This window comes from Dermacentor andersoni, chromosome 1 (assembly GCF_023375885.2).
Source record: "Dermacentor andersoni chromosome 1, qqDerAnde1_hic_scaffold, whole genome shotgun sequence".
Classification (NCBI taxonomy): domain Eukaryota; kingdom Metazoa; phylum Arthropoda; class Arachnida; order Ixodida; family Ixodidae; genus Dermacentor; species Dermacentor andersoni.
In genome coordinates, this window is record NC_092814.1 from 330,159,491 (window position 1) to 330,177,475 (window position 17,985).

The following is a 17,985-nucleotide window of genomic DNA, read 5'->3' on the forward strand; positions in this document are numbered from 1 at the left end:
CGTACTGTGAGCTGTGTTCTCGGTAATTGAGAATAAGCGCCGCTTTTAACTATTTTGCTATACATACCGGCATATCGCGACCAGAGGAAGAGAAAAGAGAGCAGTGTTTATTAAGGACGCACGCCGCACGTTACACGCGGCACTTGCACTGTGAAGGAATGAATGAAACCGGCTCGTGGTTTCGAACGGCCGCGTTGACTCAAGGTCCTGTCCGTGACGATCGCTCCGGAATATCAATATGGGAACGGAAAATACCGTACCACTTACGTCGGCTTTGGGTTGAGCAGTTTGCAGCTTCTCCTGCTTCTGCTTGAATTTTTCCAGCTTCTCTTTTTTCTTGGCCTCCTTCTTGAGTTGGACAGCGCTTTTCTGACCGGGTTCGCCGGCCTGACCAGCGTTGTCGTTTTCGGTCATTTCGACGTCTTGCGGCATGGTTTCACGATCTGTTCCCTTCGGCACGCTAGACGAGAGCCTCCACACGCACGTAGGCTCAAACAAAGCTGACAAAAATAGCCGGCGCTACGCAGCGAAGCTGCCAAACAGACACGATCGCACGATGAATAGCGTAAAATGCGTTCCTGGCGAAATGCACGCGGACTACTGTCACGTCGCCTCGCTGACGCAAGACCTACTCGCTGAAGAACGAGCCGTCACAAACCAACGCTGCACAAGCTCTCAAACTGGCGAAAGTGCGAAAGTGAGAGAAGAGCGAAGGAAGCTGATTCAGTAGGGCCGTACTGGCCGTACGTTCGCCGCTTCACTTCATACGTGCTCCATACTTGGCCCCTTCACACTTTTGTAAGCAAATATTATCACAGATCTGCATCCTATTAATAAAGTAAATTATTTTAGTAAAACTGGCACAATTTTTTTTTACTATCTCACTTTTTTTGTCTATTCTTTTCATTCCGTGACTGACCAACGTGGATAAAACGTGGACGGGTGAAATGGGGTGCAGGGAAAACATAAGGGAAAAGAAAGAGCTCTTGTAGTAGGCCCAGGGCCTAGGTTATAAATTTATGACGCTTTACGCGCATACATGTGTGAAGATGTATCCTCAAAGAGAAATTTCGGTGCTCTTAATGGGAATTTCTACGAAAGTACTAACTTTTGCCATGGTGGGACCAAAGAGCTCAAAAAAGTTTTGGATTTTTTTTAAACCTCCTTGGTTGGAACGGTGCCACAACATTATTTTAATTATCTGCGGCAAATGCTCTTCTTTTATATATTTTTTTTACTAAAACATGTAGTCAAACATTTCAATTCTTGATTTTTACAGATGCAGCGTGGAAGCGCTAAGCTACCGTGGCAAGAGCTGGCGTGGGTTTTCTGCATCTTGCAGTTCGAAGACTTCGAGCGCGGCTGATCCATCGCATGCAGCAATATAGCGCTGACGCTATGCGTACAGCACGCGGGTCGCGTCGACTTTGCAAGCGCATAAGCTAAAGACGACAGCAGAGCGAGGACGCAGGACGCTCTCAGCGGTCCGCAGACGCGCACGAAGAGCGTGCGAGCGCTTGTCGGCGCCCGCAGCACGTGACCATCCGCTCAGCCAATCCCAAAGATTCATAACTGGATGTGTAACTGTTAACTCTCCTCTGTTGCCTCTGTTCCCTCTGTTTCGCTTTTCTTCTGCCGCTGTTTGCGGGGCGGGCCAGCTACCCATGTGAAAGCAGAAAGAAGAAGCTGACAAGTTCCGCCGCAGCCGAACGCGACAGGCGAGTCGTTGTTCGGGGCGGTGTGTGCGACGAATCTGTAACAACTTTGCTTCTGTTCCCTGGTTGAACAGCACGACTTCCAACGTCTGTTTATCGCAGCTTCGCGCATCCGAGGCGTTTCGAGATGGCCCATGCAGCCGCGGTTGGATTGCAGCCGTTAGACGCCGGTTTAAAGCGCTGTGGTGGAAATGGTCCAGGAAACTTCGAGCTCCTCGACGAAATAGGCACTGGCAGCTTCAGCGTGGTGTACAAAGCTCGAACTATCCAAGACGGCGCACTTGTGGCTGTTAAGAAAGTTAAGGTTCGTGCATCGCGCCATCAATTTTGACACGTGTTTCACGCTTTGCTCAGCCGGGAAGGGAGTCCCATCTTGTCAAACGGCTACGATTCCTTTGCGCTTGATTGCCATTCACATATTCATTTGACGGGTCATTGGGCACGATACTGGCATGCATTTTTTTTTTCAGCTTGTCTCTTCCTGATTGTTATATAATATATGTGCGATCGCGGTGTGATACGTGCGCTGTCGAGCATTTCTGAGATGGTGTAATTTGCCTGGCGCTTTGAACACATACGAGCGCCTTCCGTAAACTTCCAATTTGCTCATTTCCAGGTGAAAGACATGCGTGACGAAAAGGCCAAAAATGACTGCGTGAAGGAAATAGCCCTTCTTCAGGTAAACACATATAGTAGTTGCATATTGTATGTATGTCACTTGCGATTACATTTTGATCAGCAAGCGCGATGTTTGGCCGAAAGGCGATCTCTTCATTTTCTTGCGCGCATTTTACAAAGATCAATGATGTCTGCAAATATAAAAAAATTTTGCGAGCAAGCGCGATAGCTACCATGGATAAATGTCTTTTCACAGAGAATCTTGAAGCAGGCAGTGCTTTTATGAAAACCAACCCAGAGTGACGCAGGAATGAAGCTTGCATGGGCTTTTTCTGACAGCACCTTTAGTTGGAATTTGCATCTATCTTTAAGTAATATTAGTTGATATTAACTTTAACTGGTATAGGCATTTATTTTATGTTTTCTCATTGTCATTTAACTTTCTGCTTTTACATGCATGAAACTCAAAATTTTCTGTTCAGCAGATCTTATAGCAGCCTATTTAAGAAGTGCGCTGAAGCAAGTTTGACCCATATACAGGGATCTTAAAAATTCAGCAGCTGTGTGTTGCAGCACATACTATAATGGGCTTTAATTTCATGCTTGCAATACTATTTCAGAATTGATTTATTCATACATGTATATTGAATAAATTAAATGCTTGAATAGCTGTTGCAAACTAGCACACTTCGTCAGCATGTTTATACAGCAGCAGCACTAAAACTGCTAAGGGATTGTGCCTTGAGATTTCGTAGTTTCTGACAGTTACTTTCCTATATAATTTTGTTAAGTTTGTTCTTACATGGGTCAACTATGTGAACCTTCTCAATAATTTCCTGAAGCATTGTTGTACTCAGCAGAAACGGAACATTTCTTTTTTCTCAAATGGCCCAGTAACCAATGACAAATTATAAATGGTGATGACAGTATTAAGCTATATGTTTGTAGGCTTGTGAATTAGCTTTACTGATCACACACAATTAAGTTCGTGCTGAATTCTCGAAGCTTCAGTTGAAAAAAAAATTTAAAGAATCTCGTACAAACAGCAAGAAGTGAGCTGAAACTGGTAAAGCAGTTTGCTTAATCAGTAACCGATGGCATCCTGCAACATTGGATTCTGTGAGACCTAGCACAAACTACTGTAGTTATACTTCAGAGCTTGTACCAATGCAGCCAATGATGAGCGTTGCTTATCATACATCAGAAATGTTAGAAACAACATGAATTTACATATTGCTAACAGATCTTCTCTGTGTGCAGTGTTACAACAATGTGCCTGCATGTTTTTATCAACAGTTTTGCAGTGTTTTGCATGCTGTTTATGAACAAAGTTAGTCAGTTTGAGAACTCGTTGCTTTGAAGAAGTTCTTACATAGGTTTTCAAGGTTGTAGAATTTCTGCCACCCATTTCTCGCACATAAAAAAGAGAGACGCTTACCAAGTATGAAGGCACGGACACACAAAATATTTCAATTGGATACTAAAGTCAGTCTTGAAATGCTGGACTTGGCATCATAGATATGATCATAATGTCATGACAGAGAAAGAGAACCATGTAGCAATAAGGCTATAGGTATGACGACATTATCAACCTGCCACGGTAGCTTAGTGGCTATAACATCGCACTGCTGAACTCGAAATCGTGGGTTCGAGCCCGGCTGCGGCGGCTGCAGTACGATGTAGGTGGAATGCAAAAATGCTTGTGTACTTAGAATTAGGTGCACATTAAAGAACCCCCAAGTGGTCAGAATTAATCCAGGGTCACTTTGGTATGCCTTATAATCAGATCGTGGCTTTGGCACATAAAACCATAGTTTAATTTAATGATGGCATTTAACAAACAAAAAATATAAGCAAGAGTACTGTATGTGTTTGTGCTGGCTGCAATTGCATGTGGAAGCTGCAGGGATTGTGGGAATGGAGCAAGCCAATGTATTGTGATGTCAGGACGAGTCCACCGCCTAGGTACAGAAACCTAAACTAGCTTGTAGGCTTGTAGTAACAAGTATTGAAGCAAATTACTTGGGGCGCTCTTGCACTTGCTGCTATTTTTTCTGCGGTTTAAAATGTTCGAACATTCATTAACAAAAAGAAAATATGCAAGTCGAAAATGTCAGGTTCAGAACGCTTTTAAAATGTAAAACGAAGCCAGAAAATAAAAATGTTATCATGTTTTAGCATGATGTACTGAGTGTTGCATATGAATAGAAACACCAGGTATACATAGCTGTTCCAGCTAAACCACTTGTTCGATTTCAACCCAGATTTCACACAGGTAGCATTTTGCACTGTATTCAGTTTATTACCGCATTATTTAGCATTCACAATAAAACCAAAGTGCTCGTCATCTGCGGCGACGTCACTCAAGAAATGTTGATTTTGCTTCAATGGAATGGTGATAGCATGTGTGTCTGGCTCTTGTAGGAGTGGTGAAGATGATTATGATGGAGATAAGTGCATCATTTAACCAAGGTAAACCATATTTTGAGGTGGCATAATCCCAGTAATCTCTCTTTTCCACAAGCCTGCAGCCTTTCTTCCCACATTATTTTTTTTTCTTCTTTTCTGCAGAAGCTAGATCATCCACACATCATAAAATATCACAGCTCCTTCATTTGGAATGGGGAACTCAACATTGTACTTGAGCTAGCAGATGGTGGTGACCTGGCACAGTTTATAAAGGCAAGTTTCACTGCACATTTTACGCATGCAGAATGGCGAGTAAACATGAAACATTCTTTTCTGTTATTACGCAGTTGGTGCTTTTAGCCATGTCTGCTTCACAGAGTAAAACTGAGATGAAGGTACACTGTAAAATGTGGATGAAGGGAACATAAGAGCATTGCACCAGCACTTCGTGCAACATCAGCTTCTTTGAGCGCCTACAAAAGTAATGCGCTGTGAAAGTGCGAAGAAGGCGACAGGCACTGCCTTCAGTGCATCGCCTGCTGCAAACCTAGGCACTGCCTGGCTTGCTGCCATGGGAAATCGTTTGGATTTGTCGCTTCTCTGGCCATTCAACGTGTTCTGAGCATGGAGAACCTGTCCGCTGTTGACAGTGGGTGTGTTCCTTTTCCTTCCGGCCAAGCAGGCTACAGTGCCTTGTACAGCTCTCCAGTTTTTAATCCTGTCACAGGTGCATTAACTGGCTCAGTGACAGCGCCTTGTCTCAGAGTGCACCTGTGAAAGTAGCAAGCGTAAGGTTCATGCATGCGGAATGTGCTTCTGTCTGAGCATCGTCTAATAGGCTATTTCATTCAGTCCAACATGGCCCCTGCTGCTTACAGCTTCCAATGCAAGCACTTATATTATTTTGAGCAAGCAATGCGTAACTCCCATCTGCTGAGATTGACCATAGTCTCCCATAGCTCTTGTGCGCACACAGTAATTACAGTAAGTGGTTGCAATGATAAGCATCAGCGACTATGTCGAGCTGAATGGAATAGCCTAGCAAACAATGCTCGGACAGGAGGCCTCTCTGAGCCCATGCACTTACCCTTGCTGCTTTTGCAGATGTGCTTCATGACACAACATTTACCATCATACCGGTGGATGCTGCTGCAAAGTTATTAAAAAATTGGAGAGCTGTACAAAGATAGCTAAAGCAAGTAACATTGGGACTCTGACATCACAAACTGATATGACAAGACAGTCAGTATGAAGTGACTGAAGTGGCACTTGTGTAATTAATAGGGGTACGTGTATAAATAGTGAATTGAATACTGGGTATTACTCTGTTTCTGAAACTAAAAAAAAAAAAAATTACAGAGAGGAGTTAGTAAAGAGAAAAAAAATTGAGTCATATACTCGATTGCAAACAATCCAGTTTGTAAGTGTGTTCGACTGGGTACCTTGTAAATGAGCGAAAGGTGAAAGGCCAGCTAAGTTTGACAAGTGCTTGAAGCACTTAACAGACTTAGATGGGCTAGTTGGTTGCTGGCTTGATGCAACATGGTTATAACGGCGCAATTTGAGGACAGGACGCAGAAAGAATGCACATTCAGCGACTGTCCTGTGTGCATTCTTTCTGTGCCCTGTCCTCAAATCGTGCCTTTATAACCATGTTCCATCAAATGCTTGAAGCAGCGAGTGAACCATATGTATAGATTTTCTTCAGTGAAGCAGGCTACAATAATTATACTAGTAGCCTTGTATATTTTGCCATAATTGAATATCAGTTTTTCAAATTTAATACTGTGATTCAAAACAGAAATGTTGATGTCATGTCCAAATTTTTTTTTTTAATTTGTAGGATGCGAATTGTCTGTGTTTGTTCCTTTCAAAAAGGCTTTGACAAAGGGAAAATGGCATTGGTAGCTTAATTCTTGCTGTTGCAGTTGAAGGTAATCCTTGTGGTTGAAAGGAAGTTCAACATTCCACCACCATAACTCCGAGTGGCACTGGCTACCTCTCCAAGGGCTAATCTCGTACACATACACAAATACACAAGAGAGTTGATGGGAGGATAACCACCACAGTAGCCCAATGGTATAGCATCGCGCATGTAATGCAGAAGGTGTGGCTTCTGCTCGCACCTTTGGCAACTTCTGTTTTTGTCCACTTTCATTTCCATTTTTCCTATTATTTCTGCATTTCAATAAAAAATAATAGTTACTTTCTTCGATGCTTTCTCTGGCTTCATTGTCTGTTTGCTGCATATGATTGTAACAAAGAAATAAAGCCCCTCATTCCCCTTATTCTTGTTGGTCATTATTATATGGACAGAGTAACTGCGATAATGCTCATTTTTTCGCAAAAATAATATTTCTGTGGAAGGCATAATTATGCATACCTTTTTTTGTTGTAAAATGTAATTTAGAAAAGGTGACTACACAGGGAAGCCCACCTTTTGTCATTTTATTTTTTCACTGAGCTATGCCTTTTTAATTCAAATTCAAAATGGAGCTTAACAATGCATACTGCTGGTCTAGTTGGTTCATACTCTATAAATTGGGCTATCCAGGAGAACACCACAGTGAAGAAGCGGTTTTCCTGTCTTCTTCATTGTGGTCTTGTCCTCTTTAGCGCAGTACAGATTTGTAGAGGAGATATTGGTGGGCTGGTTGGCTGGTCATTGCTGTTGTGAAAGGCGGTGCACTTGTGGGAACATGCACACGCAACAAAAAAGAAACACATGTCGAACAAATTTGTAAAGTCATGATGTGGCTATGCTTTAAAAATTAACCTGAATTGTTTACGAAATGTTAAAGAAATCCTGTATTTTTTACCAGTTATTGCAATTGTTTTCCTATCCTTAAAGGGTCAAGGTCAATGTTCTGTGCTTTAATAACAATTTTAAAATTTCACTTATGCATGTGGCACTTGTACTGAGCTGGACAGCAAATTCAGTATCAAATATGGAGTGCAATATAGAGTAACTGCCTTCCATATTGGTTTCTGTGAGAAAGTGTGAAATAAGCCCTCAAATTAACGGGATATGAATAATTGAATTGCCTACTGAAGTGACCAAATACATTTTTTTTTTTTCAATTTTTACTGTGTCTGGCTTCACAGCAAGCCCTCTGAAGGGATGCAAGCATTGTTAAAGGTTGTTTGTGAAGTACTGGCTGCAAACTTTGATGCTTCTCTTATTGTGAGTTGCTGTATACATAGTATAACATTCATAAGTGAAGTTGTTAGTTTCTTCTTGGAAATGAGCAATTAGTGCATAACAATGCTCACACACATTCGTGGTTAGGAATTGCAAAAGCTGAATGCAGCAGGCATTTATGCCTTATGCAGAGCTAACTAAAAAGTTCCATATTGTTGCATAGAAGTGACAGATACATACAGCCTACAACAAACTGTTTCTACATCTAAAAAAAGAACTGAAGAAACTTATTGGGTAAAGTTGTATCTACCAAAAAGAGATGCAGGTTGGCAGAGCCAATAGAGACAACATGATGGATAATGTAGAATTGGCCTTTGTTTATACTGCATCATCGGGCATTCTAGACATTGCCATTGCGACAATTATGGAAGTTCTACATGTCTTTTATACATCAGCCAAGCCTGTTTGTCTGGAAGTATCTAGCTACAACAGTCGTGACTTAAGATTGATCTGATGCTATGAGCACATCTCAAGCAAGGTATAAAACTGGTTAACACTGATAGCACTTCTGAAACTAAAGTGCAAAGGAAACCCACACTTTCAAGCACACACATTCTTTCGTTTTCGAGAATTCGTTTTTCTCGGCAACCACTGCACCAAATTTGACGAGGTTTGTTGCATTTAAAAGAAGAACTTCAAATCTGGTGACTGTTGGTTTCGAATTTTTGAGTTAGGTTGTCAATTTTTGCTTAAAAAATTGGCAAAAATGAAATATTTTCAAAGAACGAAACTATCAAGTTTACAACTCTGTAACTCAACAACGAAAAATGATAATACAATTCTGTGAATTGGATCTAATAGTACATCTAAAGCGGACAAAATTGATATGTTACGCATGAATATAAAAGAATTTAGTAATATGGAAATACAGCTTTTGCAGAACCCTTGTAACCAACGTAACAAATTCACGTAAGATGTAAAATGACATATTGAATTTGTCCGCTTTGAATGATCTAATGGATGCCGTTTACAGAACCGTGCTATCTGTTCTTGATGCAGAGCTGTGAATTTGTAAACTTTGTGCTTCTATTTTTTTTTCAAACTATTGAATATTTGAAAATCGTAACAAAATTCAGGCCCAAAATCGAAACTCCACTTTCAACAGTCACTAGAATTTAACTTTGTCTCTCAAATGCAACAAATTTCATTAAAATCGGTCCAGAAGTTACCTCAGAAAAACTTTTTTGTGTTTTTACATGCATTTGAATAGGCCGCGTCGGAGTTGGGCCCGAGCTAAAGCTTCCTCTTAACACAGCTTGACTATGGAGCAATAGTCTATAATTCTGCTGGACCTAGTGCTAAAAAAATCCTAGATCCTATTCACCACTTAGGCATCCGCCTTGCTACAGGCGCCTTTAGGACAAGCCCTGTGCAAAGCCTCTATGTCGAATCTAACGAATGGTCATTGCACTACCAAAGGGCATATTAACTTTCTCCCACGCCCTGAAAGTTAACTCAGATATTAAACATCCTTGTCATTCTACTATTTGCGACTTGTCCACTGCTAGGCTGTTTCGTAACCGCCCAGCTACTAGGCCTCCTCTGTCCTTCCAGTTGGATGCTCTCTCAGAAAAAACAGGGGTCCCTCTTTTAGACAATGTCCTAATGGCTCCTACACGGCTTCCACTGCCTTGGGAGTGGAAGACTACCCAATGTTACATCTCTTTCTTAGAAATATCGAAACGAGCCCTGAAGGCACACATATATTTGCATTTTCTGGAACTTAAGGAGAAGTACTCCTGTGATGAATTTTACACAGATGCTTCGAAGTCTCCTGCTGGTGTTGCTTACACAGCTCTGGGACTCTCATTTTCAACATCTGGAGCTCTAAACCCACACACCAGTATCTTTACAGCGGAAGCATATGCTATACTTAAGGCCATTAAACGCATAAGGCTCACAAATATCGCTAAGACTATTGTCTTCACAGACTCATTAAGTCTAGTGAGAACCCTAATTAGCCTACGAAAACACAATAACTCCGTTTTGAATGAACTATATACCTTGTTGTGCTCCGCAAATATGTGCAACCAAGTGATCGTCTTATGCTCCGTACTTGGCCACAGGGGTATAGAAGGCAATGTAGCTGCTGACGAAATGGCTACGTCAGTGAGTTTTAGCGACAAAGATGGAAATATCCCCATCCCTGCCACAGACCTAAAGCCTTTTCTGCTCCGTAAATTGAGGAATCATTGGCAATGCGAGTGGGATACACAAGCAATGAATAAGCTTCACGTGATAAAACCAAAACTGGGGAACTGGATAAGTGGGAAAACAGCAAGGAAGTACTTCTTTGCCGATTAAGAATAGGCCACACATACGGTACTCACTCTTATCTCTTGACTGGAGGCGATCCTCCGATTTCTATTAAGTGTGCCAATAGTCTGACAGTCCTCCATGTTCTTATTCAGTGCCCTGCAATAGAAACAGAGAGGAAAAAGTATTTCACTTCTGCATATCGCGAGAATATGCCCCTTCACCCTGCATTTTTTCTTAGCGATGAACTGCTTTTTAATCTGCAAACAGTCTTAGATTTCTTAGCCGAAACTGACACCTTGAAAGTCATTTGGCCATGCAACATTTAGCACGGGGCTAACAGCCCTGCATTCAAGGGCTCTCTTGAAACTCTGGTGTCATTGTTATGTTTTGTAGCATCATGTCTTAACGAAAGCCCATTGCTATAGCCCACGTAACTACCTAGTCAGCATCATTATTTTAGCATCTATATATTCTTAAAGCAACAGGTTTTAGGCCCTTTTACAGCCAGGTTACATCTACCATGAGGAATTCATTGTGCACGCCATCCACAATACATCGTCAACATTACCGCTTGTCATGGCGTTCTTTGGCGAAACCTAGCCCTTGCGCCATAAAAAACCACACATCATCATCGTCATCATACCTCTCAATAAAAAAAAATATTATTTTAGAGCCAAATATGCAAGCAGGCACATTGGTGCAAGCAGTTTCTCCTATCTTGATATGGTATGCTTCCAGTAGTTCATGTGCATTTGTAAATTGGCTCCTTCCTAGAATATTTGTCACAACAAGTTGTCGCTCACACTAAGTGCATCGCAGTGTGCAGGTAAATAAAACCTCCCCCCACCCCCACCCCCTTTAGTTTTAAACCGTCAACTGATGCTCCTGCCCTCACAGTCATTCATACATCATCCTGTCTGGCAGATGCACACCTGTCAGAAAACATATGCAGACCACGGGTACCCCCCAAAACTTACTTTATTCATAATTTGGATGCACAAACTGAAATTGACGAGTGCACTGGAAAACTCCCAATGCATGTTACAACTGTAATCCTTGATTTGAAGTTATATTTATAAGCAGAGAACAAAATCTGCTTGGTCACAGGATCCCTGATTTGTACACTTTTGCTCAGGAAAGTGCACCTTGTCACTTGTCAGTGGTGCTTCATAAACGGCACCTGTGGCACATGGTGCAAAAGTCCTGTGGAGCTTCTTATTATGCGTGAGAGAGAACGCTCTTCATTTGAAGTTCTTTGGCAAGTCCAGGATAAGTTGCATAGAGCTTAAAGACAAGGGGGTATGTAGTCCATGTCTATGTATCATGTTCTTCCCTTCTGGCTTTGTGGTTGTCTGAATCGTCCTAAACTTTGTGTCATAAATGCTGCCTTTTATTTTTTTTTGTGGAGCATTTCAGCAGTTGCAGGGTTAGCCTACAGCATCTAGCCTTTCTGTATGTAATGTAAGATTCATGTACTGGGTGATGGCACTACTTGACGCGAGCATGGCCTTACTGTTGCTACCTTGATCTGTCTTTGAGTGTGCCGATTCATATGGCAATGCGTATGGTAATCCTTTTTTGAACCCATGGGGAGAATATTGCCAGCAAATGTATGTGCTATCCAACTTAATAGTACTAATATATAAAAGGAGCAGCACACCCTGTGATGCATGTTTTTATGTGGAAATTCATGGGTCCTTTTATTGCAACAGCAGTTAAGTTCTCAAAACTGGGTTTGCCTTGTCTGTTTGTCTCTCCCATCCGTCCATCCTGTTACGCTGATGCTGACCGTCATCATCGATGACACACAATGATGATTTATTGTTTTAGGCCATCTCATCTTCCCCAGCGTCATCATTGTCACAGTGTGGAGAAAAATAAAACTTCACAAATCCCTCCACTAGGACTTGAACCCATGCCAGTGAAGCAATGTGTATTTGGGAGTCGAGTGCGCTAAGGACTGACTTATCGTGCCACAACAGTGCTGGGCAATTAGTGGGAAGCTTTGCACTCCCCATAGACTCTGAGAGCAGTGGCAGAACCAGAACAAGCAACACTGCAGGGTACGAGGCTTGCATTATGTGCATCACATAGAAGTTGTTCATGGTGTGTTCGTGTGCAATTCTTCGTTGTTATGATTGTGAAAACAGCGTCGGTGACACAAAAGAGGCCTACATGACAATGATGATAAGCCTCAAACATGGCACATACCCACAATAGAGGATACGTCTAGAATAAGCTTGTTGGTGGAAAAAAAAACATAGAAAGCATGCCAACAGCGACGCTGCAGTAATTGTGCCACATAGCTTACACAGTAGCTCACAGTATTCAACAGCACCAAGTGCCCTGTATATTTGTACTGCAGATGTACGAAGAAAATAAAAGTGCTTAAATCTCATAGGTGGCACTGCATCATTTCGCTTGTGACATCAGTTGTAGTAGAAGTTTTGGCCTCAAAGTCTATTGGAAGGTTCATGATCGGTGGTGTGCTTAGTGTTACACTGATGAAAGAACTAATGGATGAACATATAGAAACAAAACGTGGATGTACGTAGCGCAAGTACATCCACGTTTTGTTGTATCTAACCTTGTATATATACCTCGTATATAAGCGTGTTCTCAAACAGTATTAGAGTTGGTAGCTTACGCCACGTACATCCACAATTTGTTCCTTTATGTTCGTGCATTAGTTCTTCCATCAGTGTAACACTAAGTGCAGCATGATCATGAACGTCCACCAACTATCCCCATTCATTGCTTTGCTAAACGCTTTTGAAAAGCCCCAGGTGGGACCTCCAAAACGAGTCATCAAGCCTGTACATGAAGCTTTTAATGCAGCAACTGTCTCCTCACCTGCAGCCTAAATATTTATTTATGCAAAAACTGAATTTAAAAAATTGGTGTAAGGAGACTTCTGATTTGAAGGTCATCCCAAATGTTATATTGCAGTCACGTTGGGCAGGTAGGTACTTGGACATTGTCCTACTGAACGATATAAAAAAAATGTGACTGCTTCACACAAAACAAACAAAAATAAACATGATGCACCAAGATTACCTGAAACAAATATATTTAAGGAGTAAAATGCTGAACCACCGTGAACAAAAAACATTATTGCATAACCCTCTGGCCAACCAACTATGTATATAATGTCATATAAAGGTGTGCATATTAACTAAATAAATGTAGCCAACTTAGACAGGGGGATTCCAAGAGTGCTAAAGTCTTTCCCTGTACATGGTTACAAATTCACAATATGCATTACTGTGTCATACAGAAAGGAAGTTGAGTACATCACAAAGAATAAAAAGGTTATAACATTCTAATCAACACTACTCTTTCTGCATAATCACACAATTACAATTACCTTTCAAATATTGTAGTAAATATTTCTTCTTTTTAAATCTTACTTTAAATTATAAGTTTTTATATGATGGTGCCCTTCCTCCCTAACAAACCACCCTATAACTGCTGGGTTCTTGTCCAGTTCCCTGTAATGGGTGAGTGCAATTATTTGAGGAAGAAGCAGGCTACGAAAACAAACAAACAAAGGAAGTGCTGGTCTTCACTGGGAGAGAATGCTGCTGTCACTGTAAATGAGTTCAGAGCTGTAGGAATCACTGAAGTCTGATCTCTTTTTTTCTCTCCTTTCACTCTTTCCTGTGCTGCAAGAAAACATGGTAATTGAGAATGTTCACTTGGAACACACTGAAAGTTTCAAACTGGGATAACAAAACACTAGCGAAAATAAGCAAACATGCATCCACTTGTTTTGTTTTCTTCTCGAGTGGCCTTTCTGTGAAGCTTCCTTATGGGTGTGTTAAGTCATTATCCCATTTAGTAAAATCATTACTGTGCTGAAAAAGGGTGTGTAAGTGCATCATCCACATGAGAACCAATCCCTGTGCTCTAAAGCATTACTTGTTACTGGTTTTTGGGTTCATTGAAAAAGTGCAATGTTTGTTTAGTGGAGACACTTTCTCTGAAAGTGCACTGCATTGGCTGTAGTGTTTCAGGCAGCATGGTAAGCTGGTTCCCGAGCCAACCATCTGGAGGTACTTCTCGCAGGTGTGTGCCGCCCTCAAGCACATGCACTTGAAGAGGATAATGCACAGAGGTATTCAGCCATGGCATTCCATGTTGCATTCTGAGCTAGGTTATAATCAAATATACGAGCATCAAGACCTGCTGTAAGGTAAATGCAGTGCTGTTAATGTCAGTAGCAGTTTCAATTGCATAGGCAAAGGAGATTGTATGGCATCTTTTTTTTTTTCCCTCATAGATGCCGCACAACACCAGGTCTGCACAACGTTTCTTGCTATGTGTGTAGCATGATGAGAACTGCCTTCCTGGACCAGTCACCATCGTTTGAAATCACTATCCTTACATAGCCATCTTCAGAGGCATTGTGCTACTTATTTAAACAACACACCTGGTCCTCATTAGTGACCTTTGTAAGTTTTGCATTCAAGCGTAACTGCCTCAAGAAGGTGTTTTTGGATCAATAAAGTTGTCATAGACAGCTTTGTTTATTAACAGGGTAGAAAAAAATAATCAGTCTATTGGTGGTGCCTAATTTGCTGGTAACATAATAAAACTTGTACTAATGCACCTGGTCAAGCACTTTTGGGGATAGTGGGACTTTCAGTGGACACCGATTGGCTAAGCCAGTGGGTAGGACACCTGTTGCTCCAGTGAGGTGTTGTGCCAGACACCACATCATGCAAAAGTGACAGTATATCCGAAAGTGATTGATCGATTACACAGCCTCTGGCTCCTCAGATCAAAGATGCTGGTGGTAAGGGAGCAAGCTGCACATAGGAAAATACTGCTTGATCATGATTGTAGGAGCAATAGAAAGGGACACTAAAGGAAAACACTAACTAATTTCATGCTGATAAAGCAGTCTTTCATTTATTTTGGTGTAATAGGTTGATTATTAAAAAAGAAAATGAAGTTCAAAGTTCTAGCTTTTAAAATTTCACCTTGAAACCCGAGCACCAGCACATCAGTGTGATGTCACGGATTCCAAGTTATTTATTCATATTTCACTGTTGTAGGCTCAGTAAAGGTTCTTGCAACTTGCCAATTTCAGACTCTGGTTCTTTAAGAATGCAATGTAGTCCTTCTTTACCGATAAGAAATTAACTAGGCTCTACGAGGCACTGCCAAAATCCATGACACTATGGCAGGCTGGTGTGGAAACTTTAATATGGCATTGTCACCCGTATTTTGTTTTTGTGTCTTTTCCATATCAAGCTTCTTCTCACAGTTTGACCCACGTTTTTGGTATTGCAGCAGGATAACCTACTAATACAGCTGAAATAAATTTTCTCTTTAATGTCCCTTTAAGAAAACAATACAACATTATAAATGAAACAGTGGTGATGACAATATTAACTTACTGTCAGCATAAATTCAAATGCAAACATGGGCAAAATGCCACAGTGCTTTGTTCCATTTCTAGCTTTTCTTGCATTGTAACATTAGCTTAAATCAGGTTCTAAAACGTACACTTGCGACTGCACCGCACTTAAAAACTGGCTGCAGAGCAATCGCATGTCACACCTCCATCTAGTTATGCATACCAGCAGCTTTGATCCATTTTTTCTCTTTGCATTACAATTTGTGCTGGTGGTGCACAGCCACTACCATTGTTTCTTCATTAGTGATAACTCATTGTGTCACCAAATCCGTCGTTTCTGTTTTAGTTGTAGTTCTTGCTGCAGCAAAATGCTACAACAACAAAAAAAGGCATTTGTACACCCAGTTTCTTTATTGCACAATGATCAATTGCATGTTATATTTACTTCAAATTTCTTCTTTTTGCCCATTTTCCTTGTTGTGTGTGCTTATGCAACAAATATGTTTCTCACAGCTCTATTTCTCTTTTATTTTCTTGTGACTTATCTGAATTTCACAGGCCAGCTTGAATGAAGGTTTCCCGGCGAACATTTCTGTGTAAATTAAGTGTATGCATGTTTGGAAATGCAAGAATAATTTAGTTCAGAGTTGCTGTTTTGCTACGTGCAACCTATATGTGCAGATGTGAAACCGGCCAACGTGTTCATCACTAGTGATGGTAGGGTCAAGCTGGGAGACCTAGGACTGGGACGCTTCTTCAATCCCAGCAGTGTTGCTGCCAACTCTTTTGGCAAGTCCTTTCATATTTATTGTCAGTGGCCTGTTCTGTACCTGAAGTTACTGTCTTTTTGCAATTTAAACATTTCGATGCATGGGATGAAGCTACAGCTGGGGACATTTTTGGACCAAAAAACTTGTCATGGTATTTCTAGTGCATCAGCACCTCACTCTTTTTATGCCAGACATGACCAGGATGTAGAACGAAAAGAGAACCAAAAGCTGTAACTGAACCGGAATATTAACCAAAACTGAGAGGACACCCTCCCTAGCTGATATTCTTGAAATGTGCCTGAACCTAAACTAAAAAAATAATAATGGTTGCTTGTTCAGAATTAAATAGTTGAAGCATATAACTTTATTTCTTTATTTCGTGCACCTCAATTTACGACTCACAAATTGGGCTGTAGGCTAGAATGGGGACAGATGCTGGGTATGTGCTGGTAACTACAACTGCCTCGGCAAAGACCCTTGCAGTTACCTGCAGCTGAAACAAAGTTTGAGGAGCTCCATAGAATCATGTTTATGTTGAATCTCACAATTAGGCCATTGGGTAAAGTGACTTAAAAAAACGCTTGTTGCTGGGAGTAGAAGAAAGGGTGTCCTCATGGATGGGAAAACCAATGATTGCAGTAGCATGTACGTATACCCTGTAACCATAACACTGAAGGTGCAAATGAATGCTGACATCGTCTCAGTGCATGGATCCATGGCTGTAAATGGCACACGAGGTCCACTTTTTATGACTCATGGTTGGATGCATGCTTGGTGCTTTCAAGCAGAGCAAAACAACCATGGAGTTGTACAAAACATTCCTGGGCCACAGTGTACGTGCTTCTGACTTTTTTTTTTTACTCTAGCAGTGCAAAACTGTGCACCACATGCAATTGCATAAAAAGAAAGATATACAGGAGGTTTTTTACATATACCATCCTCGTTAAGCTTTCAGAATCCTCAGTGCCCGTGGCTGCTTATATCATTTACCAATAGCAACAAACTGACCGAAATGTCAAATGCTCACTTCCTCCTTTGCTATAGACCTGATTTTTGAAGTTTTATGTAATACAATGTCAATTCGTGCTACCTCTGATATCACAGATCATACGCATACAGTTCGCTCGCCATCGTACCACTAGTAAATACCTGAAGCAAAGAGAAAATTAATTGGCTGCGCCCCTGTCATGGTAAATAAGTGTGGAGGCTATGCATGCCCCACTTGATTGCACAATTTACTTTCATTAATGCTGTCTTTAATACACTCATTAAAAATTTCTTCTTACACACACCGTCTATTCGTAAGCTGCACATCATAGTGCAAAATGTCTTCACTTATTCTTATTGACATGCTTTGGCTTTTAAAAAAATATATAGCTAAAGTCACAGCAATGACAACAACGCGAGAACCAGAATTCATGAAGCCGGGAACTGTGCGGCTACTGTTCATGTTGTAGACATCACAGCAACGCACTACATGCTGCATCCTCGGGATCTGTGCAACCTACCCTACCACACACACACACATGCACAAACAAACACTTTGGTACACCTTTTTAGTATCAACAAGGAGTCATTGGGATGCCAGCAGCATGAATAGCCACTCAGTCAAGATTTCATAGTGTCAAATTACAACATACTTCCTAT

General features: G+C 41.2%; 2 protein-coding genes across 4 annotated transcripts in view; one reads left to right on the forward strand and one right to left on the reverse strand.

Annotated features, from left to right (window-relative positions):
- Positions 1 to 695, reverse strand: part of ValRS (Valyl-tRNA synthetase) — a 110,520-nt gene extending 109,825 nt beyond the window's left edge. The window contains exon 1 of the mRNA XM_050166785.3: positions 268 to 695. Within this exon, the coding sequence (XP_050022742.1) occupies positions 268 to 432 (165 nt within the window). The 5' untranslated portion in view covers positions 433 to 695. The remainder of the gene's footprint in view (positions 1 to 267) is intronic.
- Positions 696 to 932: 237 nt separating this feature from the next.
- The window catches only part of LOC126516858 (serine/threonine-protein kinase Nek7-like), a 39,294-nt gene continuing 22,241 nt past the window's right edge, over positions 933 to 17,985 (forward strand). The window contains exons 1-6 of one of the 3 annotated variants that reach the window (XM_055063943.2): positions 933 to 1,755; positions 1,818 to 2,019; positions 2,332 to 2,394; positions 4,905 to 5,015; positions 14,212 to 14,320; positions 16,250 to 16,357. In XM_055063943.2, the coding sequence (XP_054919918.2) occupies positions 1,843 to 2,019; positions 2,332 to 2,394; positions 4,905 to 5,015; positions 14,212 to 14,320; positions 16,250 to 16,357 (568 nt within the window). In that variant the 5' untranslated portion in view covers positions 933 to 1,755; positions 1,818 to 1,842. Of the gene's footprint in view, positions 2,020 to 2,331; positions 2,395 to 4,904; positions 5,016 to 14,211; positions 14,321 to 16,249; positions 16,358 to 17,985 lie in introns of all 3 variants that reach the window. The other 2 variants (XM_072285582.1, XM_050166948.3) reach the window with 2 other exon arrangements.